This window comes from Hipposideros armiger, unplaced genomic scaffold (genome assembly GCF_001890085.2).
Source record: "Hipposideros armiger isolate ML-2016 unplaced genomic scaffold, ASM189008v1 scaffold_755, whole genome shotgun sequence".
Classification (NCBI taxonomy): Eukaryota; Metazoa; Chordata; class Mammalia; order Chiroptera; family Hipposideridae; genus Hipposideros; species Hipposideros armiger.
The window spans coordinates 160,876-187,278 of record NW_017732105.1 but is presented as its reverse complement, the minus strand read 5'-3'; the positions used below and the strand labels follow the sequence as shown (position 1 = coordinate 187,278).

At 42.5% G+C, this 26,403-nt stretch overlaps 2 protein-coding genes and 1 long non-coding RNA gene across 3 annotated transcripts in view; 1 reads left to right on the top strand and 2 right to left on the bottom strand.

Moving 5' to 3' along the window:
• PGM1 (phosphoglucomutase 1) overlaps positions 1–5,475 on the bottom strand; it is a 64,982-nt gene extending 59,507 nt beyond the window's left edge. Inside the window, exon 1 of the mRNA XM_019628202.1 lies at positions 4,753–5,475. Coding sequence (XP_019483747.1) covers positions 4,753–4,998 — 246 coding nt within the window. The 5' untranslated portion in view covers positions 4,999–5,475. The remainder of the gene's footprint in view (positions 1–4,752) is intronic.
• Positions 3,729–9,401, top strand: LOC109373935 (uncharacterized). Its single transcript, XR_002122322.1, has 3 exons — positions 3,729–4,001; positions 7,170–7,294; positions 9,274–9,401. It is a non-coding gene; the product is annotated as an uncharacterized LOC109373935 (long non-coding RNA).
• Positions 9,402–22,726: 13,325 nt separating this feature from the next.
• Positions 22,727–26,403, bottom strand: part of EFCAB7 (EF-hand calcium binding domain 7) — a 62,399-nt gene continuing 58,722 nt past the window's right edge. The window contains exons 11-12 of the mRNA XM_019628203.1: positions 24,074–24,181; positions 22,727–23,096 (exon numbers count right to left, since the gene is read on the bottom strand). Coding sequence (XP_019483748.1) covers positions 23,022–23,096; positions 24,074–24,181 — 183 coding nt within the window. The 3' untranslated portion in view covers positions 22,727–23,021. The remainder of the gene's footprint in view (positions 23,097–24,073; positions 24,182–26,403) is intronic.

Below are 26,403 nucleotides of genomic sequence, written 5' to 3'. Positions count from 1 at the left end.
GTATACCTGAAGCAGCAGGTGTAGCAGAAAAGGCTGTGGCCTCAAACCTTTCCCAGGATTCTCTGCAAGACAGTGACAACTAACCCACCAGCAAAGATCCAATTAAGGGCACTGCTTTCTTACCCAGCTTAGCTCTTCCTACTGTCTCAAGGTGGCCATCAGTGATGGAGAAATCAGGGAGGGACAGAGCACAGAGGCCAGAAAATACAAGCTGAAGTTTTCAAGCTTCAAACCTCTATCTAAATGAGATCTTTCACTGTGGTTATCAGTACATGGAACTGATCAGGATAGGCCAGAAGCCTAACAAACTTTTGAAGTATCTATATAGTGAAAAGATACCACAAACTTGGTTTGCAAAAGCAACCCCTGACCTCCTACCCACCAAATTTCACCAGCAGGAAGGAGGATGCATACGCTGTGCAGCTCCCAAAAGCACTGTCAGCACCTACTCTCCAATGCCCAGTACTAAGTGAGTGCAGAGGATAGAGAAGAGAGAGTTTCTCCTAGAGGGTAGATGCAGGGCTCCCTGTGGACATACTTCATTGCCAGAGCAGGGAGCCTGCATGCCCATCAGAAAAAGAGTGTGAACACTATGACTGGTGACTGCTCCACTTATAACTATATATATTTATTGGAAGGAATTTGGGGCACCTCCCCTGGGGAAGAATGATGTGTTTTATGGTTATCTGCATGACCAAAGAGGTAGCCCATGGCAGAAATGTCTAGTTGCCCCTCCATTTTTTAAGGCAAGAGAACCACTCATTTTTAACTGGCCATGTGCCTCCCAATATAAAGTCTATATTTTTCATCCATTCTTGCAGGTAAGCGTGGCCTGCATGGAAGATCTAATCTAATGGATTGTGAGCAGGAGTGAGGCATGCAATTTCCAGATTGTTTAAAGGAATAAAGCACTTGGCTCCATTTTTTTTCTCCATGCCCACAAGCTGAAATGTGGATGTAGTGGCAAGAACACCACGTTCAAGATGGCAGAGCTGCAAGACTGAAGGAGGCTGGGACCTAACACTATGGATCTACCATATTAGTCCTGGCCTGCTTATCCCCGGCCTATCCCACAAAAGAGAGAAAAACTTCTATCTTGTTTAATCCCTGTTGTTTTGAGTCTCGGTTACAACCACTGAAACTATGTAATTGTACAAATTATTTGACTTAAAATGCAGGCTATTGGGAATATATCAAATTCACTTTGGGAGGCACCTTAAAGTGTCATCTCCCGGAGCAGCCAAAATTGAGCTACAATGGAAAGCCAGGCCTTGACAGGGAACTTTAACAGAAATTTCAAATATAAGCCAAGTAGAAAGCCACAGGGTATAAACCAAATCGCATGTGCTGAATTATGACTACTATGCTTCTCATATCTACAACTCTGAGCAGCTGCAGGAATTTGCAGTGTAGTCACATCATACATGTACTTATCTTGCACAAATTTAACTGTAAATAACAGGGGAGAAAAAGGATAGAGTGAGATTTAAATAGTATGGGCAATTCTGTCACAGTCTCACTCAATGATCATATGCCCTTGCTCAGGCTTAGTCCCCACATGACTTTCAAAGGATAAGCATCTTGTGCTGAGTGTTATTCTGGCATTTAAAGACAAACATATTGTGTTACACATTTTGTTTTCCAATATGGTAATTTTCTAAGGGATTTTTAATGATGATGTTGACTATGCCAAAGCTTCATCTTCCACTCTAACTCAAGAACCCATGCCATGGTAAAATGTGACTTCCCGGTATTAAATAGATGATAGTTAATGATTTACCCCCATTGACCCTGAAAGGCCAGCTGGTCCTAGAATTATATTCTACTGATTCAGTTTTCATTTTTATGTGAATTGTCAAAGAAAGAGAAACAGTCATGCCTTGATGTGGATTTTGCCTCTTCCTTTATATTGTGATTCCATCGGCTGGTTTCAGTTCAATCTAATAGTGAGAAAGTGACTTCAACCCAAGTAGCAAGGTCTGCATACTTCTCCTCTCCAAATGCTCATTTACTTAAAACTTCACCCAGGCTGGCAGTGTCCTCAGCCACTACTAGTGGGAACCTGGTATTTGGAGCAAGATCCTGGGGTGTCTGTGTTTCCTACTGTGACATCTCTCTCATTCTAGGAATAGAAGGGACAGTTCCCAGTCTATTTTCCTGACTCTCTGATTGTGGACATGTAATACTGTGTTTCCCCAAAAGTAAGACGTAGATGGAGAATAAGCCGTAGCATGATTCCTCCAGGACAGTGAGGGCACGCACCCTTCACGTGAGGGTTTTACGACCTGTTTCAGGGAGAAGGGTGCCTTTTCCACAAACTCCTTCAGCTTAAAATATTCAGTATGCCAAGGTGCCATATTTTGTCACCTAAAATCATGCTACGGCTTATTTTCCAGCTAGGTCTTATTTTCAGGAAAACAGGGTACCTGAAATGTTTGCTATAGAGAAGAAATGAAGCAATGCATGTGAAAGTATCTTCTAAAATATAAACCATGTTTTTAGTGCAGTTAATTTTTGTTGATTATGAAAACAAAAATATAGGGTTGGGGGTAAGGGAACCTCCAACCTACCTCTTCAACATGTTATGCTCTCTCACATTTGGTTCCATCTAGAACATTCTTCTCACCTCTTCACCTTCAGGTCTAGGTGTAGTTGTCACTTCCCTGCTCCCTATGCCTGAATCAGGTGCATCTCTTTTCTACTCTCATAGCCTGCCTTACTCACCCCCATAACAGGTACAAAATCAGCAGTGTCAAATGCAACAGGAAGGTCAAAGAACCTAAGTCCTAAAAAGTGTTCAATGGATTTCACAATCAGAAAGTCAGTAGTAATCTTGGCAAGAGGAATTTTAGTGGCGTGACAGAGGAAGCAGAAGCCAGGCTGCAGTGAGGTGGGGAGAAACTAGGAGATGAGAAGTCAGTGATGATGAATGCAGACAACTTTTACAAAGATTGGCCTGAAGGGGGGAAAGCAATAGGACAGAAGCTAAAAGGTGGTAAGGTTTTAAGGACATATTTTTTTAAGTCCTAACTGATTCTTTTTTTCCCACCCCACACAACTCCCAAATGGACAATTTGCCTACAATTCTCACTTTGCTATAAGCTCCTTCAGGACAAGTCTTGTGTCTTAATTGTCTTTTTATGCCACACATTTCTCTGTACATGGCTGTTTGTTGAACAAATGAATGAAATGCAAATTCAACAGAAGTGATAATAAGGAAATGCAGGGATATTGGGATACAGCTAGGGTTTGTTCTTTCAAGGGAAGCGGTGGTTGTTTGAAAACTCAGGAGCATGAAAAAAACAAACCCAGACAATCTTCTCTCATTAATACTTATAAACATTTGACCCAGGGAGGCAGATGTAGATTTGGTCCAGTTTAGATTTTGGAGACTAATGGAAAACAGATCTTTAGATTTAAGGGTGTCTGCACTCCCAGAAGCTGTTGAAGATCTGTACTGGATTCTCAGCACTGCCAGTAAGTACTGTTCCTGTAAATTATTTAACAGCCTGAACTTCTGTTTTCTCATTGGCAACCTGAAGATGCCCAAATAAGAGCATCTATCTCATAGGGCTGCAGTAGTATAAATGAGATACCCCAAGTGAAGATACCTCATGATGCTTGGCAAAACGGCACTCAGTATTTGAATAAGATACATAAAGTACTACTAAAATGAATAAAAATATTAATGGGAATGAGCTTCAGAAGAGTTGGGTATAAGTCAAATTTTATTTTAAATAAACAAAACTTGTTCTTTAGAAAAACTCGTTAGAAAACGTTTTATAAAAGTGAGTGATCAGCCCCGATTTATCTGTTTTATAAATCCACCCTTCCGTATATCGTGTACTGAAAAATCTGTTTCAAAGATTCACTCTATATCCGAGTGAAACGGCCCAATTCAGTCAGTCCGTTAACATGCCTTAGCGGTGGGGGAGGGACAGGGGAAGGTGGTGCATTCATTTCCTGGCCTGCAACGACTGCTTGCACAAGAGCGCCTGTGGGTACGTAGTTTCTGTTCTAATGAATATGCTGCTCCAGTTCCCTCGGTGGAACAAATCCAGAAGCACCACTGGGCAAAGGCTAGCTATCCGTTTCAAAAGCCTGAGCCCCAGCAACCAGGCTGCGCAAGGGCAGGAGGAGCTCGGTCCCAATGCAAACTAGGGGGTGGAGAATGAGACTTCCCAACCATCTCCTGGGATCCGCTGGCCTGACGCACTAGGGGGCGGGTGCACCTTCCACCCCAGCCGAAGAAGCGTCGGGCTCGGAGCCAGCGGGAAGTGCCAGTCCCAGACCAGAATAGCAGGCAACCCCAGCGAGATGCGAGGGGGTTCAGAAGTAGACGGCGGCCTCTAACCTTTCCGGGTTAAGGCGACTGCACTTCGCTCTGTAACAGTATCTTCAGCCGCAGGAAAGGTTAACGTAAATGTCAGAGGCCCCGGGAGGGAAGGAGGAAGGAAGAGACGAGGAGTGGAGGGAGGGGCAGGAGGCGGAAGCGGACTCCCCAAGGTCAAGCCCTACTCCCCAGCTCGCGCCTCACCGCCCCCAGGGAGTCAGAACGGCGGCTCTCCACGGCCAAGTGGCCACTTTCGGGCACACGGCGACCTCCTCCGGACCTCCTAGCCAGCAGGAGCGAGGGGTGGAGACCAAAGCCGCCGCGCATGGAAGCGGCCCGGCCTGAGCGAGGCAAGGAAGCGAGCTGGCGATGCCGGCCGCACGTAGCGCACGCCCTAGAGGAGCCGACGCGTCTCTTACCCCGTTGGCTGCGGCGATGCGAACGATGAGCAGGACGGCCTCCTTCATGTAGAACCTGCCGTCCCCCCCCACCACTAGGGTGGCCTCCTGCCGCTGCGCGGGCTCCACGGTGGAGATGATACTCTGGATGAAGTTCTCCGCGTAGTTGGGGCTGCTCTGGAACACCTTCACCCTCTTCCGCAGCCCGCTGGTGCCCGGCTTCTGGTCCGGGTACGCCTGGGTCTTAACGGTCACGATCTTCACCATGGTGGCGACTTGCTTCCTTACGGAGGGAGCAGACCCTGTTAACCGAGGGACGGCCGGAGCAGTGCTTGCAGCTGCTGTGGGGTGAGGGCGCGGGCGGGGTAGGTAGGGGCAACGCCAGCTCAGGGCTGCGCTCGGCCCTTCTTAAAGGGACAGGGGCCAACCCTCCCCCGCCGCCAGCCCACCTCCAAGCACATCCGAGAGGGAGGGGTAAAAGGGAGCGCACACCTCCAGGCCTCAGGAGAAATGGGTGGAGCCTTTCTGATCCCCCCCCCCCCCAACCAAGCCACTATAAAATCAAATCCGCTACTTCTCCCCTAAATGGAAGGGCAGAGGTTGGGGTGGGACAAGAACCTGAGAGAGGGTGGGAAAAATACAAAAGTATAACGACTTCCTGTGGTTTGGCTAGAGTATCATGTGTAAATAACTTTTGGAAATCTGAGGGATAGAAGTGCCAATCTTACCTATTTTTTATGACTCCTTTCTAAGTATTAGGTATTTGTGTTAAGAAAAGAAGTCAACTCTCATTAAAAGTAATTCAACCTACTGTCTTTACTGATGGATCACACACTTCCATTAGTTAGGGTGGGTATACTAATAACTAAGGTGTACTGAATATAATGTTTCTAATCCTTGCTAAAGTACAGGGTCACTCCCCCCTCCCCCATTTTATGCTTACAAAACTGAGATTCAAAAAATAGGATGGCTCGTCAAGTCCGTAGAGATAAGTGCATGCAGGAGGCCAGTTCACGAGGGTGTGGCTCCAAAAACCAGGGCTCTTACCCTGATTTGCCCGCGGTGTCACCAGATTTGACGTCTAGAAAATAAATGTACAGGGACACCTTGGTAAATATAGGTGCAAATATAAGACTGAATATGATTACCGTCAAAACATGCCAGTTATTCATGTAATAGAAATTTGGTGATGAGATCAAGAAAGGGTTCATGGAGGATACAGTCAATGAAGGGACTCAATTATTTAGTAGGAATCTTGAGTTTGGCATCTCCCTTGATTTGGTGAGAGTGATTGTCTCCTCTGCTCAAGAATTGTGTCACTTTGGTAAAGTGGAGAAAAATTGGCTTTTCCTTCCTACTTAACATGTGTGATCTGGGGAAAGTTAGTTAATATCTGTGGGCATACATTTCTTTACTATAAAATGGTTATAAAACCTATCTTAGAGAATTTCTGCAAGAATTTTGGGGGTTTTGTATGTCAGTAGTTCTCAATCATGGATGCACAGTAGAATCACCTGATACACTTGAAGCTACCCATACTCCAGTCCAAACACATTCGATCATAATCATCAGATGTAAGAAAATCACCTAGCATGATGCCTGAAACATAGAGATCCTCAAAAAATATTAGCTCCCCTTCCCCAGTTCCAAAACCAGAACTTACCCTTAAGCTGTGAATTTGATTATATTCATGCCCTTTTAATGGTTAGCATATATCTTGATCAAGCAGGGAGGGTGACAGACGCATATGACTGCTGACTCTCAGAAACCAAGTGTTGAAATACATGTTGATATAGGTGTTATGTCAGTATAAATATGGGTTTTGATATAGTCAATGATATATGAGTTTCAGGAGCAAATAACATGTGAAAACTGAATCCTAGACTGCTGGTAAGGATTTCTAATATTTACACAGAAATTCACAAAGCTTATAGAGTAGTATCATCTTGTGAATTAAGTAGTATAATCAACCCCATTTTATAGGCTGGAGAATTGATAGGATGGTGAATGTAATCAAAGCTACCTAACTCCACAAAATGAAAATATAGCATAGATTCACTGAGTCTTAGAAATACCTACCTCATGGAGTTGTATGGATTAAATTAGATACTGAATCTAGAGCTCCTAAGAATACTAGTAAGTGCTCAAATGGTAACTCATAAAGTGGATGGTAACTCATTATTATAAAGTGGTGGGTTCAAGTTCAGATCCCATGTTCATTCTATATTCTTCACTAGGATGGGGCTTTTCATTTAAGAGGCATTGTTCCCTACTTCTCTCACCTCAGAGGTTTAACAGCTTTAACGACATAACAAGCCATTCTTAAACTTAGCGGCTTACGACAATAACTATTATTATGATTGCTCATGATATGAGTTAACTGGGCGGGTCTACTGATTTGGGCAAGACTGCTGATCTTGGCTGGGTCCCTGTGGCAGGTGGGCCCATGATCCTGGTCTTCTGGTAACCATGCCTAATGAAGTGCATCTACAAAAACACCTTCAGTAGACATCATATTAATGGTGAAGGACTGAATACTTTCCTCCCTAAGATTGGGAACAAGGTAAGGATATCTACTTTTGTCATTCTTATTCAACATAATTATGGAAGTCTTAGCCAATGCAATAAAGCAAGAAAAAAGAAAAGGCATACAGATTGGAAAGAAAGAAATGGAACTGTCCCTCTTCACAGATGACAATTTTTTCTATGTAGAAAATCCCAAGGAATCTAAAAAAAAAAATCCTAGAACTAATAAATGAGCTTAGCAAGTCTCAGGATATAAAACCAACACCACATAAAAATCAATCACATTTTTATATACTAACAGAACAACTGGAAACAGAAATTTTAAAATGCCATTTACATTAGCTCATAAAATATTTAGATATAAATCTAATGAAAGATGTATAAAATTTGCTAAAAACTATAAAATGATGATGAAATTAAAGAAAACCTAAATAATAAATGGAGAGGCATACCACCATGTTCATGGATTGAATGCATCAACACAATAAACATGTCAGTTGCCCCCAAATGATCAATACATTCAACACAGCATGAATCAAATCCCAAGAGTGTTTTTGTAGATATAAACAAGCTACTTCTAAAATTTACTTGGAAAGGGAAAGAAACTAGAATAGCTAGAATGATTTTGAAAAAGAACAATGAAATTAGAGGAATCACATTACCTGATTATCAGACTTACCACATTTAAAGATACAGTAATCAGGACAGTGTACTATTTGTTAAAGGAAAGATACATAGATCAATGGAACAAAATAGTCCAGAAACAGACCCGCACAAATATATGGAACTATATGGTTAGTTGATTTTCAACAAAGGCACAAGAGCAAATTAATGTAGAAAGAATAATCTTTTTATCAGCAAATGGTGCTGGAATAATTGACATCATATTGAAAAAAAATGAACCTCAACCTAAACCTCATAATTCAGAGAAAAATTAACTCAAAATTGACTATAGGTATAAACATGCAAGGTAAAATTATAAAACTTTTAGAAGAAACCAGGAGAAAATCTTTGTGACCTGAGGTTAGGCAATAATTTCTTAGACTTGACACCAAACACATGACCCATTAAAGGAAAAATTGATAAATTGGACTCCATCAAAATTAAAAAATGCTTGCCCTCCATGTGATATATATATCTAGTTCAGAGAATAAAAAGACAAGCTACAGACTAGTAGAAAATATTTGTAAATCACATATCCAACAAAAGATATATACAGAATTTATAAAGAACCCTCAAAACTCAACAGTAAGAAAACAAACAACCCAATTTAAAATGGTCAAAAGACTTGAAAGAGATACCTCACTGAAGAGGATATATACAGATGGCAAAGAAGCATGTGAAAAGTTGCTCAACATTATTAGTCCTTAGGGAAATGCAAATTAAAACCACTATGAGATACTACTGCACAACTATTAGAATGGCTAAAATGAAAAGTACTGATGATACCAGGTGCTAATGAGGATGCAGAACAACTGGAACTCTCATACATTGCTGGGTAGAAATGCAAAATGGTACAGCCATCATGGAAAATACTTTGGCAGTTTCTTCAAAAGTCAAACATACACTTACTCTATAACCCAGCAATCTCACCTTTGGGTATGTACTCTAGAGAAATGAAAATGTATGTTCACCTAAGAACCTGTACATAAATGTTTAGAGCAGCTCTTTTAATACTGCCCCACATTGGAAACAACCAAACAGAGGAATGAATAAACAAATTTTGCTACATCCATATGATGAAATACTGCTCAGCAATAAAAGGAACAAATTATTTGTAGAACATGGAAGATTCTCAAGGACGTTATACTGAGTGAAAGAATTCAATCTCAAAAGGTTACATGCTGCGTGATCCCTCTATGATATTCTCAAAAAGAGAAAACCAGTGATGGAACACAGGTCAGTGATTGTCAGGCGCTGGGGTGTGGGAAGGAGATAGGAGAGAGAGAGATGGAGGGGAGACTTAATATTATTCCTTAATAGGCTAACATGTAAGTCATTTTCTCTTTTCTTAAGGACAGAGATCATGTATACTACTTCTCTACTATAACTCATGCAATATACGCGGTCAGACAATTAAGTTCTCAAGCTCATCCTAGGAAAAGTGCTACATACCTCATTGCTGACTATCACTGCAGACACCTTCGAAGTACCCCCCTTGGGAAGCTATGCACTGATGCCAGTGCCTAGTCCACCCCTTCAAAGCAATTTTGGAACTCTTTCTGGAATGGCCATCAGAACTGTCGTCATATTACCCTTGATACCCGAATGTCACCAAAATGTCTTCCTTTCAACATTTCCTTTATCTTCAAGTAAAGAAAGAAGTCACTGGGGGCCAGATCAGGTGAGTAGGGAGGATGCTCCAATACAGTTATTTGTTGACTGTCTAAAAACTGCCTCACAGACAGTATCGTGTGAGCTGGTGCATTTTCGTGATGCAAGAGCCATGAATTGTTGGTGAAAAATTCAGGTCATCTAACTTTTTCACGCAGCCTTTTCAGCACTTCCAGATAGTAAACTTGGTTAACTGTTTGTCCCATTGGTACAAATTCATAATGAATAATACCTCTGATATCAAAAAAGGGTTAGCAACATCACTGCAACAAGTTCAAGAACTTAATTTTCACACCTTGTATAACAGATAATTGCTAGTTGTATGTCCCTAGTTACCATTCACCAGCCTACTTGTCTCCTACAATTGTTACTTCTCTGCTAAGAAAACAATTCTTTCAAAGGCTAAATCCAGAAGTTTTTGCAACAGATGTTTGATGTTTAAAAAAGGTACAGATGTTTAAAAAGATATTTACTTTTTAGTCATTTTGCATATTCATATCTGAAATTGCCAGAAAGTTTATAATGCTAGTATTCTGTAACTGGCTCTATTGCATTTACATTCTATGTTGACATTAGCCTCATTCACATGATTGAATTTAAGCTGCCCTTGAACTTAAGTTGGTTGATCTTGTGTTAAATTGTAAGGAATAAAATTAAGAATATGTATAAAATGTTGGTTATTTGTCAATTGTGTCTAAAATAATTTGAAAAATATATATAAGATATATACTACAGATATATATTAATATATGGTATATATTAACATGTATTAATATATATTATATAAATATAAGTCTTGGGGGAATGGAATTATATCTCTAACTCCTTTAGAACATGTATATGTAGGTCTTCTGTTTAATATTCATATGTATCTTTTGAAATGTATTATGTAAAAAATAGAGTGCCTATGTTTAACATACAAATTCACTGTGTGTAGCCAGCAGCCAGCGTGAGCGGCCAGCAGCCGCAGTGAGCGGCCGTCCAGAAGCCGGCAACTGATCTGCCTCGCCCGGGAAGAGCGCAATGATGGTGCCAACTTGGGCCAGTGAAGCAACATCCTCCACAACTAGACTGAAGAACAAAAGGACAGCAACTTGTCTGTTCCCCTTCCCCCAATTCCCCAGTGCTGTTCCCATCCCCAATTCCCCAATAAAAATCTTTAAAAAAAAAAAAAAGAATGCCTATTCTTTATCTTCCTTAGACAATACTAGCCATAGTTCATAAGTATAGACACTTCAAAGTAACCAAAATCCTTTATCCCTTTAACTATTCCTACTTCCTGGACCCTAAATTGTCTCTGCATGTGAACCTCATTTACTTTCCCTAAATCAGTTCCACTATTTACCTTACTTCTCTGAAAATCATTATGTAGTTTGTTAAGAAATTAAGCTAGGCTGAGTAGCAAACATAGGCTAACAGGGCTATCTCCAGATGCCCTGATATTTGTAACTTCACGAAGAAGTTGTCAAAGGTTCAGATATAACAGAAGTAAAGCCAACGAATCACTGAAGTAGTGATTACTGTGAGCTCGCCAAAAAGGCAGCATGCAAACTGGGAGTGCTCAAACCAAAACATGGAGTGAGGCGCAGGGGTATATTGTTATAAGGCAGCTTACTTACTACACAGTGGGAAAGCAGTGACTGTTTATTCTTCACAGTTACTGGTTACAGTATTAGAATTTTCAGTGGCTACTTCCTATCAATCTTGGGAAACAGTTCAAGTTTTACTTACGATTTCCAGAGGCATAAGCAAGAAACGGCTCAGGTCAATCTAGTCTTGCAAAGCAAGCTAAATTAAGGTTTATTTCTATGGCTAAACTGGTTTTGTCTGCTCAGGGAATTTTCAAGACTGTTCTTCATTTTTTTTTTAACAAAGTGAAAGTACCCTTTTAAGAGCAAACGACTTGGTATCCACTTTACAATTTAGGAATAATTTCATATATTCTCTAATAAGAAGAGGTATATATGCCTGTGTATGGATATATCCACAGTATACAATATATTTCACCAAAGCAATCTTAGATGTTGCAGAGGACTTAATCCAGTGCTAAGAAACATTATCAGTCTCTCTGTCTGTGTCTTTCCCCCTGATGAATAAAATATTGGGTTGTTGGAAAAGTCATGACACATTTTTGCAACGAAAACCATAGAAAAAATACGTCATGACTTTTCCGACAACCCAATAATATGCTCACCCTCTGGTGGTCAAAATCAGAAATATATTTCCATTTTCCTGGTTCATATCCAAAATATGATTAGTATGGTGTATTGTTTCTGCTTCATAGTTAACCTACACCAAAAATAGACCTAAAAGGTGGCCACTGGCTTAAAAAACAAAACAAAAGGTCTACTCAACATCTTATGGAAAGCCAACCAAATTATTAAATAATTTAAGAATTGCTTCTGACAGCATTTGATACTGAACATTAATTTGGTTTTAAAATATTAGAACTGTAGAATTTTAAAGTAGGAAGGAATTACTGATCAGCTAGTCTATTCCCCTCCCATTTAAAACTGCACACATAATCAGTGAAACAAATTTTTTTTCATTTTGTTTTAATTGCTTTTTAATCTGTTAATAAAAGACATGAAAAACAAAGTCTGAATACATGGGATTAAATAGCAAAGAGACCTTTTATCTTATATTTCTATTTTCAATTTACAAATAGCCCTAAGAATTAGGAAAAATACATACCTCATATAAAATTTTCTGCCCACTTTATTCAACCATCCAATAAATATTTATTGCATATCTACTATGTTTTTAATGGCATATGCTAGAATTATAACTGTCCCTGCTTCCAGCCTAGTGAAGGGTACAGATAAACAATAATTCCAGTACAGTATAATGAATGTGACAACAGAGTGAACATAAAGTATTATATTAAGGCCATGAAAGTAGTCTTGGTTGGGGGAGTAATCAGGAAAGAATTCTGGAAAAAGTGATGTATTCGCTGAGATCTGAAGCAAGAAGAGAGAAGAGGGAGGGAAAAAATCTTCAACAGGCACATAGGAAACATTACATCCAAAGGACCTGAGGTGAGACAAAATGTGGAAATTGGGAGAAGCTACAGAACTGTGGTTGAAAAGGAGTCTGACTAGAACGGTCAGAGGTGTGAAGAAAATCTGAAGAATATGGTGTCTCAGAAAGATCAACAATGTCTAACACTGGAGAGAAGACATTAAAGTACCCTCTGGATTTAATGACAAGGAAGTTATCAGTGTCTGAGGGGGAACAACCACTAGTTGAATTAACTGGAAAGAATGAATGGGAGTCAAGAAAGTGTGCATTGCAAATGTGGACAACAGAAATAATGATAGAGAGAGATAGGAAGGAAAGGTTTCTTAAAGAGCCTAGAACATATGGAAATAATAATTGGAAAAAGTCGCCATAGAGGGAGTGTTTGTAGATAAAACTCATTCCTAGGAAGCTTTAATGCAGAGGCTAAGGAGACAGGCAGGGATGGGACCTAGAACAGGAAAAATTGGGAGCATCTAGATGTCTTTCTGGTAAGCTGCATCTTTGTGCTTTTTAAATTAAATGACATACAAAGTCACCTTTGAAAATAAGATGGTTAATCTGCATGAAACTACCATGAAAAAGGGAAGCACCTCTTGAATTTAAAGAAAACATTCTTCTTTTTTTAAAGATTTTTATTGGGGAATTGGGGGGATGGGAACAGTGCTGGGGAATTGGGGGAAGGGGAACAGACAAGTTGCTGTCTTTTTGTTCTTCAGTCTAGTTGTGGAGGATGTTGCTTCACTGGCCCAAGTTGGCACCATCATTGCGTTCTTCCCCGGGTGAGGCAGATCAGTCTCTGGCCTCTGGATGGCCGCTCACGGCGGCTTGAGGGCCTCTCACGCTGGCTGCTGGCTACACACGGGTAGCCCATGGCAACCCACTGCCACAGGGGCTGCAGCCTATGCCGTCGCCGGCGACTCACGGCAGCCCAGCTCCAGGTTGAGCTGTTGTTCAGCATCTTAGCTGTGGAGGGCAGTGTCACTGGCCCTCATATGTGGGATCCGAACCAGGGCCCTCTGGCATCCCAAGCCAGTTCTTAACCATCGCGCCACTCGGCCAGCCCCATTCTTTTTTTTTAAATTAGTTTATTGGAGTGACAATTGTTAGCAAAGTTACATAAATTTCAGGTGTACAATTCTGTAATAAATCACCTATATATCACATTGTGTGTTCACCACCCAGTCAGTTCTCTTTCTATTACCATATATTTGATCCTCTTTACCCTCATCTACCACCCCCCAGCCCCCTTACCCTCTGGTAACCAGTAAATTATTGTCTGTGTCTATGAGTTTTGTTTCCTCATTTGTTTTTCTTGTTCTTTTGCTGTAGAAAACATTCTTATGTGTTAATCAATTATATTTGGTTGGATAAAGAATTATTATCAACCTATGATCAAGTATTTTGGGACTTGAATTAAATTTTTCTAGATATGCTCATACCACTGATAAAAAAAGACCCCAAAGAGCTTTTTGTTTATGTGGAATATTAAAGGCTGATATTTACTTTATTAAAAATTAAAATTTTTAGGATGCTTCAGTGAACTTTTATAATTTGAAAATCTGTCATAATTTTTTGTCTTTTAAATACCTTATAGTGGTGACACTTGAAATATTCCTTTTTTTAAAACTCTGATTGGTCTCAAAATGATGCCACATCTTAACCGATATCACGATATTATAGGAAAATGTTACATAGGACAAGATAAGGTACATTATTAACATCTATAAAGCCGAGACGAGGTATATTTCATCCTATTATTGCCAATAAGTTCAGGAGCAGACTCCTCGTCAGATACTGTGGAGAGCAGAGGGCAACTGGTTGATGTATTCAAAGCTCTGAAGGAAAAGAGCTGTCAACTAAAAATCCTATATCTGGCAAAACTGTCCTTTCAAAATGAGGGAGACACTTGGACATTCCTAGATAAACCACAGGTGAGCGAGTTCTTCACCAGTAGGCCTGCCCTGCATGCAGGGCGTTCCTCAGGTTGGAATGAGAGGACACTGGAAAGTCACTAAAGCCTTATGAGGAAATCAAGATCTCTGCTCAAAGTCAATGCATGGATGGTTACAAAAGATGATACTATCGTCTCATTGGTCTGTCGCTGTCTTTTGTGTTTTCTACTTTACTTAAGAGACTAATGTATAAGGAAACAATTATTAGTCTATGTTTTGGGACACGCAATGCATACAGGTGTAATTTGGTGACATCAATAACCTGGTGGGATCAGAGCTGTGAAGAGCAGAGTTTTGATGTGTTCTTGAAGTTAAGCTGGTATAAATTCACGTAAGAGTATTATAACTTGAGGATGTTAGGTCATTCAGGTGACCAAATATATTCCTCATGTGTATTTGGTCTTCATTGGGACTTCTTGGCTCACAGCACCCTTGGAATTTCCTGAGCGATTTGAGCAATGGGAACCTTTTTGCTATATTTGGTCTCTTGTCCTCAGTTCCTGAATCACCACAGAGCGATTGTTGGGAGCCATGCAGGCTGGCTTTACTGTAGTAAAACTTGTTTTGCTTCTTGCTCCTTTCTGCACCTGGAGGATGCTCACTTAACCTTGAGGTATGTGGTGAGAAGGCCAGTTCCTTAGAAGACACAATAAGATAGAGGGCTGTCTGGGTTTGTGGAAGATAGTTTCCTGGGAAACTGACCCTCTAAATTTTCCACTGACCTTCAGGTTTCTAGTTGGTAACTAATGATGTACTTTTAATGAGGTTATGCATATTCATCCCTTCTGTGTTGCATGTACTCTGGAGGTATATAATGGGGAGGAAAAATAAACTCGTGGTTGGTTGCTAAGAATGCTTCCAGTCCTCCCGGACCCTCTTTGTTTCTTTGTCTCTTTATTTCCTTAAACCTCGCCCCCCACTTCAGGTACTGTTCTCTGGAACACCGAGGCAGGACCCCGGCAAGCGATGAAGGTGCAATGAGTTTCTTGTTGGTCATAATAAATCCCTTATTGTCACCATTGGGTTTGTGTTAATGCGGTAGCTTTTGGAAAGCATCTAAGGATGAAGGCTTGTTGCCAGGGAACCCAGTTATGAATAGAGGATTGGAACTTTCAGCCCCACCCCCTGATTTCCAGGGAGGGGAGTGATCTAATGAAGCTTCCAAGAAACCCAAAAAAAGAGGGCTCAAGGAGCTTCCATGTTGGGGAACCAGCACACTTCCATGTGCCACCATGTTAGGCCCCAAACTCCACAGGTAGAGAAGCTCCTTTATGCGGGACTTTGCCCCATGTATTTCTTCATCTGGCTGTTGATGTGTATCTTTTAATATCCTTTGTAATAAACTGGTAATCCAGTAATCTGTTTTCCTGAGTCCTGTGAGCTGCTCTAACAAATTAGTCAAACCCAAGGGGGAGGGGGGAGGTGTGTGGAGCGTGAGAACCTACGATTTACAGCCAGTCAGTCAGTAGCATAGGTGACAACCTGGACTTGTGATTGGCATCTGAAAGGGGTGGGCAGTTTTGTGGGACTGAGCCCTTAACCTGTGGGTCTGAGGCTATCTCCTGGTAGAGAATCTGATCAAAGCCATGAGCCTCACTTCAGAAAAATGTACATCCTTCACTGCAAACCCAATCATGAAACCCCTGTGCACTGGCCATGGAGGAACAAACTAGAGACAGTGGTATTTGGGACAGCTTGCCCCGACTTGCACGTCTTTTATGTGCTTTCACCAAATATCTTAACTATTTGGGGTTGTGTTAGCTTGGAGAAAGAGCTGGCCAATATATGTTTCAAGGGCAAAGAGATATATCGCCCAAGAGATGGTGCCAAACCTAAAAGGTGACAATGTTTATTGCCACACCTGGCTGAGAGAAGATGAGGTCTGTGTGGTCACCAGGGGCTGGGAGTTGGGGGAAATGGGGAGATGGTGGTCAAAGGGTAGAAAGTTGTACTTATGTAGGATGAATAAGTTTAGAGATCTAATTACAGCATGGTGATTCTGTAGTGTATACTAGAAATCTGCTGAGACTAGATTTCAGGGGTTTGCAACACACACACACACACACACACACACACACACACAAATATTGGGTTGTTGGAAAAGTCATGACGTATTTTTTCTATTTTTCATTGCAAAAATGCGTCATGACTTTTCCAACAACCCAATAGTAACTATGTTAGGAGATGGATAGGTGCATTAGCTTGACTGTAGTAATCATTTTACTACACATGCCAAAACATATTGTTGTGCATCTGAAATACATATCATCTGTATTACAAAAACCCCAAGTAGCTGTACCTGGGCTCTGTCACCTTTACTATGGCAGGAATGACACTCTTGCCAGGTTCAGGCCTAAGCTTTAAAACACTGGCAACATTTTCCCTCTTGCTCTTCCAAACCAGCCACCGTGCTATGAGGAAGAAGCCCACGCAGCCCTATGAAGGCAGACCGAGGCCCCTGGCCATCACCCCAGCTAATCTCCCAGTGTCAGCCATTATGAGCAAGGCCTCAGCTGATGTCATATGGGGCAGAGAGGAGCAGTCCCCTGGGCTCTGCCCAAACTGTAAAATCTTGAGTAAATAAATGAAGATTATTGTTTTAGAGCACTAAATTTCAGCATGGTTTCCTACACAATCGATGACCCAGACACTGCCTAGCCTCTCGCGCCACACATGCTCCACTTTTTCAAACGCTCCTCACCTGCTGTTAGAGACTGAATATTTGTCTCCCCCATGCAGATACCAAAGCCCTAACCCTCAGTGGCTGTACTTGGAGATGGGGCCTGTGAGGAGGTGCTCACGGTGAAATGAGGTCGTAGGGGTGGGGCCCTGAACCGGTAGGGCTAGCGCCCTTACAAGAAGAGGAAGAGACATCAGTGCTTGCTGATGTCCACCCTCCAGAACTGTGAGAAAACAAATTTCTGTTGTTTAAGCTGCCCCCTCTGTGGCACTTTGGTCTGGTACCCGGAGTGACGGATACAACCTCTCCAGCCTCAGAGTCTTTGCACACACGCTTCCTCCTGCCTGGAATGTGTCACACAGTTAGACCCTTCCGACCAGTGTTCACTCTCAGCAGCTGTACCTAACTAGGGGGGCATCTCTGACACGCTCCACAAACTCAGCCAGGCCTCCCCACTCATCCCTCTCAAAGCAGCCTGCCCTCCCTCCAGTCTGCGGCTTAGATTTGAGTAATACTTTGATTAATGCTGCCCCCACCCACCTTCCAGCTCAGCACAGGACCTGGCACACAGAAGTGTCTCATTTTAGAAAAGACGGTGGCTTTACCCAGGAAGGTCAGAGCACCCTTTGACTCTGGAGCTCTACTCCTCGGTATAAATGCCAGTCACCAGGGAAACGGGTGACACAGCCCGTGACCCTATGCTCTGGAGCCCGAGCTGGAATGGGCCTAGTGTGTCTACCAGGAGACTGGATGAACGTAGCCCATGCACACAACACTAAACAGCATGGGAATGCATGAGCCCCTGCTGCTCCAGGAGCATGGTGAGTCCCCCAGGCAGCCAGTCCCCAAAGAGGGCACGCATCATAATCCAGCTGCATGCAGTAAAACAGGTAAACTCAATGCCTCAGCTGAGAAGTGCCCACTTGGAAGTTAAACTAGGAGGACTGGCAGGACATGAATGTCATAAAAGTTAGGGTGCTGGTCACCCTTGGGAGAGGGCTTATTGTCAGGAGGGACACCAGTGGCTTCTGGGCTACTGGAAATGTCCCATTTACTGACTAGGGTGGTGAATACAGGGGTCCATACCACAGCAATCTTTCAACTGTATATATACACATACATACAGGAGAGCCTGGTCACTCTCCCAGCCTAGCTGCAGGAGAGGCTGGGAATTCTGTAGTGCTGGGCGGCCACGTGCTCAGCTCTAAGTCAGGTGCTAGTTTGCTCTGAGAGAGAAGAGGGCAAGGTCTTGGGAGCCACCTGGATGTCTCTGCCACACACCTTTTAATGTTCCCTCCTACCACCCACCACTCCCTATCCTGAGTTCATGCTTTATGATAGATTGTCCACCAGAAAATTGCATTAGGTAATTCCTAATTCAGGAAGCAGCTGGAAATCGTGGGCCAGTGAGTGATTTTCAGCAGATTTGCTGGCAAGAGGCTGGTGGGACTCCGTGACTGCCTCTGAGGCTCTCTTTCTCCCATGGCGAGCCACTGTGCACATGCAGCCAGAGGCGTCTTGTCCAGTGGCAGTTGATCATGTCCCTCCCTGCTCGGGATCCCCTGCTCTTCAGAACAAAACCCAAAGCCCTTCCTGTGGCACTGAGCTGGGGCTAATGAGGGAGACCAGAGGCAGCCACTGGGCCAGCCAGCCAAGGCCAGAGCTCACAGAAGGAGAGTCCCCTGAGCAGAGGGTTGTCATCGGAGCTGACTGCTGTCCAGGCCCTGAGCTGGGGAATGTTTAAGTTTGGAGATGGTGCAAAATGCACCAGTGGGGGTGGTCCTCAAAACAAGGGGTGCTGGCCCAACCCCCCTTTCCCAGCCTCACCCCCCACCTCTGTCCTGTACGCACCTAACACTGCAGCTTCCTCCTGCCCTCGTGCCTCCTCTCTATTTTACTGTCAAAGCTGCGCATTGGGGTCTCATCCTGATGGAGAAGCAGGAAGGCTTGACTCCTGCCATATAGTCTGGAAACAGCTGGACAGCTCAGTGACCCTTAGCTGCTTTGGGGCACACATCCTTGCACTTCTCTGATTCATGGGACTTTGCTATCCTATAGTGAACCTCTTGGTCCTAATTAACACAGGCCACAGGACCCAAAGTCCCCCTCGGTCCTTCTGAAAACATTAGGTAATGTGAGTGTAGGAAGTTAACACACAATTTCTGCCTTTCTGCCTTGCAGTATGGCTCACAGCCTGTTTGTTCCCTTTGCAACCACATTCACTGCTATTGGGAGTTGCAGTGATCATTGTCTTCAGTTATTTTTCCATTAGGTGGTCTGATTAAGTCCAAGCACTAAATCACTACACGCTTCTCAACCTGGAGGATGCACAGCCCCAATTCTGTGCAGAAAGGGGCAAAACAAGAGCACCTGAGACATCTTTCAGGAGCATCAGTTTATTACAAGATTTGGAAGAACGCAGTACTTTAATAAGAGCCACCCACACCCCACAAACATGGAAGAAAAGAGCAGGGGTGGGGACAAGGGCTCCAGAAACAACAGCCCAGTCTCTGAAGTTTCACCCAGATGAGGCCGAGGTGTGGACCTCCAGTGAGGGCGGCTTTTCCTCTTGTCCCCCAGGGGACTCCAGGCCTTCCTCCAAGCTCACCTGGTATTTTGGGTATGATGCTTCTTAAGGCCACAGACATGCCGGGTGCCAGGGTGCCATCCTGATTTGAATCCTGTGCAGAGAATGTTGGGGCAGTCTGCACTCCTCCACCATCTGTTGGATCCAGTCCTTCACACACAGCGTGTAAGTCTCATACTGTTCCCAGCCACAGCTGTTTGTGTCCAGATTCTGGCTGATCTCCCACACCATGTGGCCATCCTTCCTGGCGCTTAGTATTTTTAAGTTCAGCATTTAAATGAAGAAAGAGTAGCTTGACCTTCTCAGAGTATTTGACTGTGGCCCTGCATTGGCCGTCCACCATTTAAGCATTACATTATTAGTTTTACTTGGTTCCACCTACTACTTTGCTTCTTGGTGGATGGCCAACAGCAGAGGTGATTTAAAATAAGGGTCAAGAACCTCCTAGCCACCTGCTGAGAGCCTTGGCTGTGGCCCAAGGAACAGGATGGGGTCACACCATCAGCACGTCCAGCATAGAGTAAATCTGCCAGGTCTGTGCTGGTCCTCAAATCTACCCTGCGTTTGCAAGAACTGGTCCTCAACTCAGGGCTGGGTTGAGGAGTACTGGATCCCAGCTCTATGGTAGGTTGGGGAGTGCTGTGCTAGATTCTATCCTGGTCCTCAATTCTATGCTAGGTTGGGGAGTGCTTGTCCTCAGTTCTGGCCTGGGTTGGGGAGTGCTGAACCTCAATTCTGGCCTGGGTTGGGGAATACTGGTCCTCGATTCTGGCTTGGGTTGGGGGGTGCTGGTCCTCAATTCTGGCCTGGGTTGAAAGTCACTGGTCCTCGATTCTGGCCTGGGTTGGGGAGTGCTGGTTCTAGATTCTGTCCTGGGTTGGGGAGTGCTAGTCCTCAATTTGTGCTAGGTTGGGGAGTGCTTGTCCTCAATTCTGGCCTGGGTTGGGGAATAGTGGTCCTAGATTCCATCCTGGGTTGGGGAGTGCTGGTCCTCGATTCTGGCCTGGGTTGGGGAGTCTGGTCCTTGAATCTGGCCGGGGCTGAAAAGTGCTGGTCCTTGAATCCAGCCTGGATTGGTGAGTGCTGGTCCTCGATTCCTGGCTGGTTTGCAGAATGCTGGTGCTCGATTCTGGTCTGTTCGAGTCCGAGCAACAGAAGGGTCTGACTTTGATGGTGCGGACCTTTACCTGCAGTTTTGTTGTGCTGAGAATGAGGTACATGTCCATCAGTCTGTTGTAACTCCTGTGTGTCACTGAATCCTCGATATGCTCCCACTCGAACCCCATTTTCATCATCTTCTGGTTTACCCAGGGGCCCATGTTCTCACAGGGGGGTTCGGTGTACGGCCTGAGTTCCTTCTTTACACCCAAGGTTAGCCATTGGTCCTTCATAAGGTTTTTTAGCGTGGCTCTGTCGCTGGGGTTGACTGTCATTAACTTCTTTAAGATCATGAAGCAGTCATAGACATGGAAGGGGGGCACATGGAAGCGCGCTCTCAGGACCCACTGACGGAGCATAAAGAAGCATCTCCCGCAAATAGCATGGTTCCAGTGACCATCCTATAGAACAGCACTCCCAGCTCCACATGAATATCCCAGGAAGAGCTCTGGGGCGACATAAGTGAAGTTGCCACAGACCAGACCATGCTTGGCTCATAGCCACTGAATTCATTCTTGAGGCCAAAGCCTATAATTTTTACATTCAGATCTGAATCTATAAACATGTTCTCCAGTCTCAGGTCCCTGTGCATGATGTCCCGCTGGTAGCAGTACTGCACGGTGAATACCAGCTGCCAGAACATACCTCGGGCCTCGTTCTCACTCAGGCGGCCGTGGTGTTTCAGATAACGGTGCATATCCACTCTGCACACAAGCTCCATTGCCAGGAAAAGTCTTTGCTTTGTTTCAATGACTTCAAATAATTTCACAATGTTTGGGTGGTTCAATAGCTTCAGACAATGAACTTCTAACTGTCTGCATGAGCCCAGCTGGTGAATGGCTTTCACAGCCACCTCTGTTCCAGTGAGGACATGCCGGGCCAATGTTACCTTGGCAAAGCTTCCCTGGCCAATGGTGTTCAGCAGCTTGTAGTGGTCAATATTGTGATCCTTGTCAGTGGAGATGGCTGCAAGGTCATTCAACATGGTGAACCGCTAACTATTCTAACAGATAACACTAACTATCAATGCTAAGTATGTTAACTAGTACTAACAATGCTAACTATCCTTACTAACAATGCGAATAAATAATAGTAAAGAATGCTAACTGCACTAAATGTACTAATAATGCTAATTATACTAACTAAAAAACTTTTAAAGAAAAAAATGAGAAAAAGAACAAGGAAAATAAAAATGAGAAAAATGACAAAAGAACAAAGGAAAAAATGAGAAAAGAAAAGGAAAAAAGAAAACCGAGAAAAGAGGACAAAGTGCAGGTTGGGAAAGAGGACAAAGCAAGGGTGGGGAGAGAAAAAAAGAGAAAAGAGGACAAATAAAAATAAGAAAATGGAAAGTTATAAATAAAAAAGGAAATGAGAAAAAGTGTAAAGACAAAAGAAAAATTTAAATAAACAGAAAAAAAAAAGAAAAGGAGAAAACAAGTAACTGGTCCAAGTCCAACAGGTCACCACAAATCAGCTTCCTGGGCTATTAACAGACAAAAACCTCAGCCTAGCCAGGGCCTTATATAGGATTTTTTGTAGTTTCATCACAGTAATGCCTTACGAGGTTGGAGCGAGATGTGAACAATCACAGCTGGGCATAAGCCACATGGTTTTCTCATTTATTGGTGTCAAGACCCCTTTACTCTGGGAAAAAAAAGGACCCCAAAGAACTTTTTGTTTATGTGGAATATTAAAAGCTGATATTTACTTAAAAAAAAAGTGTATAGGCTTTTGTAGAAGTCATTAAGTATTATTTTTTAAAAGCTTACCTGTAATTTTTTTATTTACTATTCATAAATAAAATGTGTGCAGATTTCCCACTAAATAAGGTCATACATTAAAAAAATGATTTATACTTAACAATAAAGTGTATAATGTAGCATGAAACATAAATGCATACAAATTAGATTATTTATGTACATCAGTTAAATTGATTAGCATTTAGTTGATCAATGAATAACAGACTTAACCTGGAATAATTCTTCATAGTTTGATAGTCTCAAGTAGAATTATTTCCTAAAAACAATATTTAGGATATAAGGGAATACACACAATAATATATCCATTCTTGTCGTTCATTCAGAGGCATTACATGTTGACAAACCTGCATATAAAAATAGAAGGCTTTTACTGTTTTTATATAGTTATTTTTGGCTACCTTTTCAATAGGACAACATTTCTAGACCCTATGTAAAAAAAATCCCTGTGCATATAAAATTCTATAATATGTGCTCTTAGCAGGGACCTGCAACCTACGATCTGATGTCCAATAGGATAATCCAGCCTAAATTCTACACTAATATAATAGCTAATAGTTGGTGTTTGTGAATGTGGGTAAAAAGGGGTAGTGGAAAGGGGAGTAAATATCTTTTCCTTACTACCTAGAACATTTTTTAAAATCCTCATTGGGATAACAGAAAAGATAATCTCCCTTTATCCCATTCTAGATGTTTTAGGATTTCTGGGATAGTATGGAGAGAGAAAGGGTAAGGATAGAAGGCTTTTTCCTTTTTCCCTTCACTAGACTGATTTCAGAGTGTACTATCTGTCCCTGCCTTTGAACTCCTGGCTAAACCCAGAGTTCTGCTAACACCAGAAATACAGCTGTTCCTGGCTCTTGACTTAGTCATCTAAAAGTCAGAAGCACTTTCTCTTTCAGGTTATCTTAGAAAATCTAAATAATGTATATAAAAATATTTTGGATTATCAAAATTCCTATTACTAGTAACACCATTTTATATTTCTGTATGATGTTCAAAAGTGCTTTCATGTACATCATTTTATCTTTACATTAACCTTGTGAAATACCTGATGCTGGTGATATTATATTAATTTTACACTTAAAGAGACTGGAATAGAGAGGTTAAGTGAATGCCCTATAATCACTGAACCAAATAGTGAGAACTGGATTAGAACCAAAGTGTCCTATCTCCTAGTGTGCGATGATACTAATACGAGTATCATATTTTTCAAAATATTTTTCCACTTTATTTCATATATACATTTATTCATTGCATTAATAGCAAAAATGTTTCCTCAAATTGATAAAACAAAAGCTTTAATTAGAAAACAGTACATTACCATTGTAGACTTTGGTGCCACTTCTACTGCAAATATGTTGAGTCCTCTGTTATTTATGCAGTTTCTACTTAGCTCATTGTTGATGTGAATAATCACTTTATTATCTGTCTATAAAAAAAGATTTATAAGCTGATAGTCCTTTCCTTAATACAGACAAATACAATGATAATAATTAAACACTTTGTAAGTCTTGTGACAGAGGTATTCACAGGGTTCTACAGGAACATAGAAGACATTACAAAAACACAGAAACATTGGCTGAGACTGGGGTGTCAAGAAGACCTTATGGGAGAAGTGATACTTGAGATAATGGATCATAGATACTACCCTCTAGGATGGATAGGAAGCAAGAGAAAGCAGAATGAAGCTGAAAAATGAAAGAAATGCAAGAGTCAATGTATTCCCTTGCGAAAGAACCTGCAATAACTCCCTAATGGTAACAGAAGGGTCAGTTTAACATTAGGGTACCCAAATTCATTTCAGCTCTTCTACTACTTAGCTGTGTCACCTTTTGCAAGTTAACATTCCTGTGCGTCAATGTCCTTGTGTGTAAAAGGGGGATACTATTTACCTCATTGGGCTGTTGTGAGAAGTAAATGTGTTAATATATGCAATGTGCCTGGCACATTGTAAGCTCTAAAATATTACTTCATTTTGGTGAAGGAAGCTTAATTTTCCTTGAGGGAACAGAAGGAGGTGGGGCGTTGAAAAATGATAGGTTATAGCAGAGCCCCCTTGTATCCCTGTAGTCCTAATTAAAAAGAGAGGGCAGTAGGAGAAACATGCTGGATTTTAGGAATCACCCCTCCAAAGCTTTATAATCCATTTGAAGATGGCAATCTACTAGCTGGGGACCCTAGATTATTTCATCAAGTCCAAATTTCTCTATCTTGTTTTTAAGATAACATATATAATCTGGTCCAATTGCACCGTTGTTATGTATCTTCCTGATAGTTTTCCAAACAAAGTGCTCTGTTTCTGCAAAGCAGATAGTCTCTCTCTTTCCTCTATACCTCATATTAACCCTTTTCTGTGTTTCTCCTTAGAATGTTTCCTCTACTTCTAAAGACTGTTTTTCTGCGGATCTAAATCCTAGTTGTCCTTCAAATCCCACATTACAGTCCCCTTCCCTCTCATCACAAATCCCTTCCCAAGTTTTGTAGTCCAAACCAACACCAACTACAAGAGATACAAATACAATAAAACAATTGCACATACGAAAATACTGTATATATTTAACACTTAATTATTCTCTGATCTTTCTTGAGAGTATTAATTTTGTCTTTCCTGCTAGCTCATAAACTCCTTGAAAGCAGATATCATGTTACACTTTCTGGTAGCCCTTATTGTGACTAAGAGAGTTAGTTACATAATGCTAAGCCTTATCTTGAGCATCCCAAGAAATAAGTTCTAAAAAACCCACCTATTTTGAGTAAGGTTTTATGAAAATTCATTAATTGCTAGAAAACTGGGTATCTCTGCCTTTAAGAATTTATACATGTATTCTCTGCAATATCAATAGTAGCAGGGAAGATGGCCAAAGCTAGAAATAACCGGCTTAATAAAAGTAGGTCCCTGGTCCAGAGAGGAGGAGAAAATGGCCGCGGTAAGGAAGTCACTGAATTAGTTCGCGCAAACCACGGCAGCGAAAACACAACTCTGTGGGACACGCTGAGCAGCAACGGGACTCCCACGTGGACTACTTAGAGGTGGGCAGACCCGGTGGGTTTGGGAATTGGGAGGCGAGGCGTGTGGAGACACGCCCGGTCTTCTGAGTCTGGGGATCTCAGCAGATCCGAAACTTCCCTCACCTGTCCTCCGGCCCACGCGCGCTGGGGCGGAGTCCTCAGGCCACCCGGAAAGTAGATCTGAGGAGGACTCGTGGGAGGAGGCAGACTGCTGGCGCCCACGGAGGCAGAGCCGGGGATTCTCAGTAGATCGGAGAGCGATCACTGCTCACTCCCCACCCCGCTGGGGCACGCGCTAAGGCAGAATCCTCGGGCTGCGCGCATTGCAGATCGGAGGAGGGCGTGTAAACGGAGACAGATTGCTCCCGCCCACGGCGGCTGAGATGCCAGATATCAGTAGATTGGACTGCTCCCGGCTCTCTCCCTACCCCTCCAGCGTGCGCGCGCTAAGGCAGAATCCTTAGGCGGCGCGCGACAGACCGCAGGCGTAGTCTGTGTGCTCGCGCGGCTGCAGAGCTGTGGGAATCCAGGACAAGGCAGACGGTTTTTGAAGCATCTGGACGTGCTCAGCCTCTGGTGCTGACCATCCCGCCTAGTGTTCGTCAGGATTCACAGGGCGCAGTGGCTGGGGCAGAAATCCCA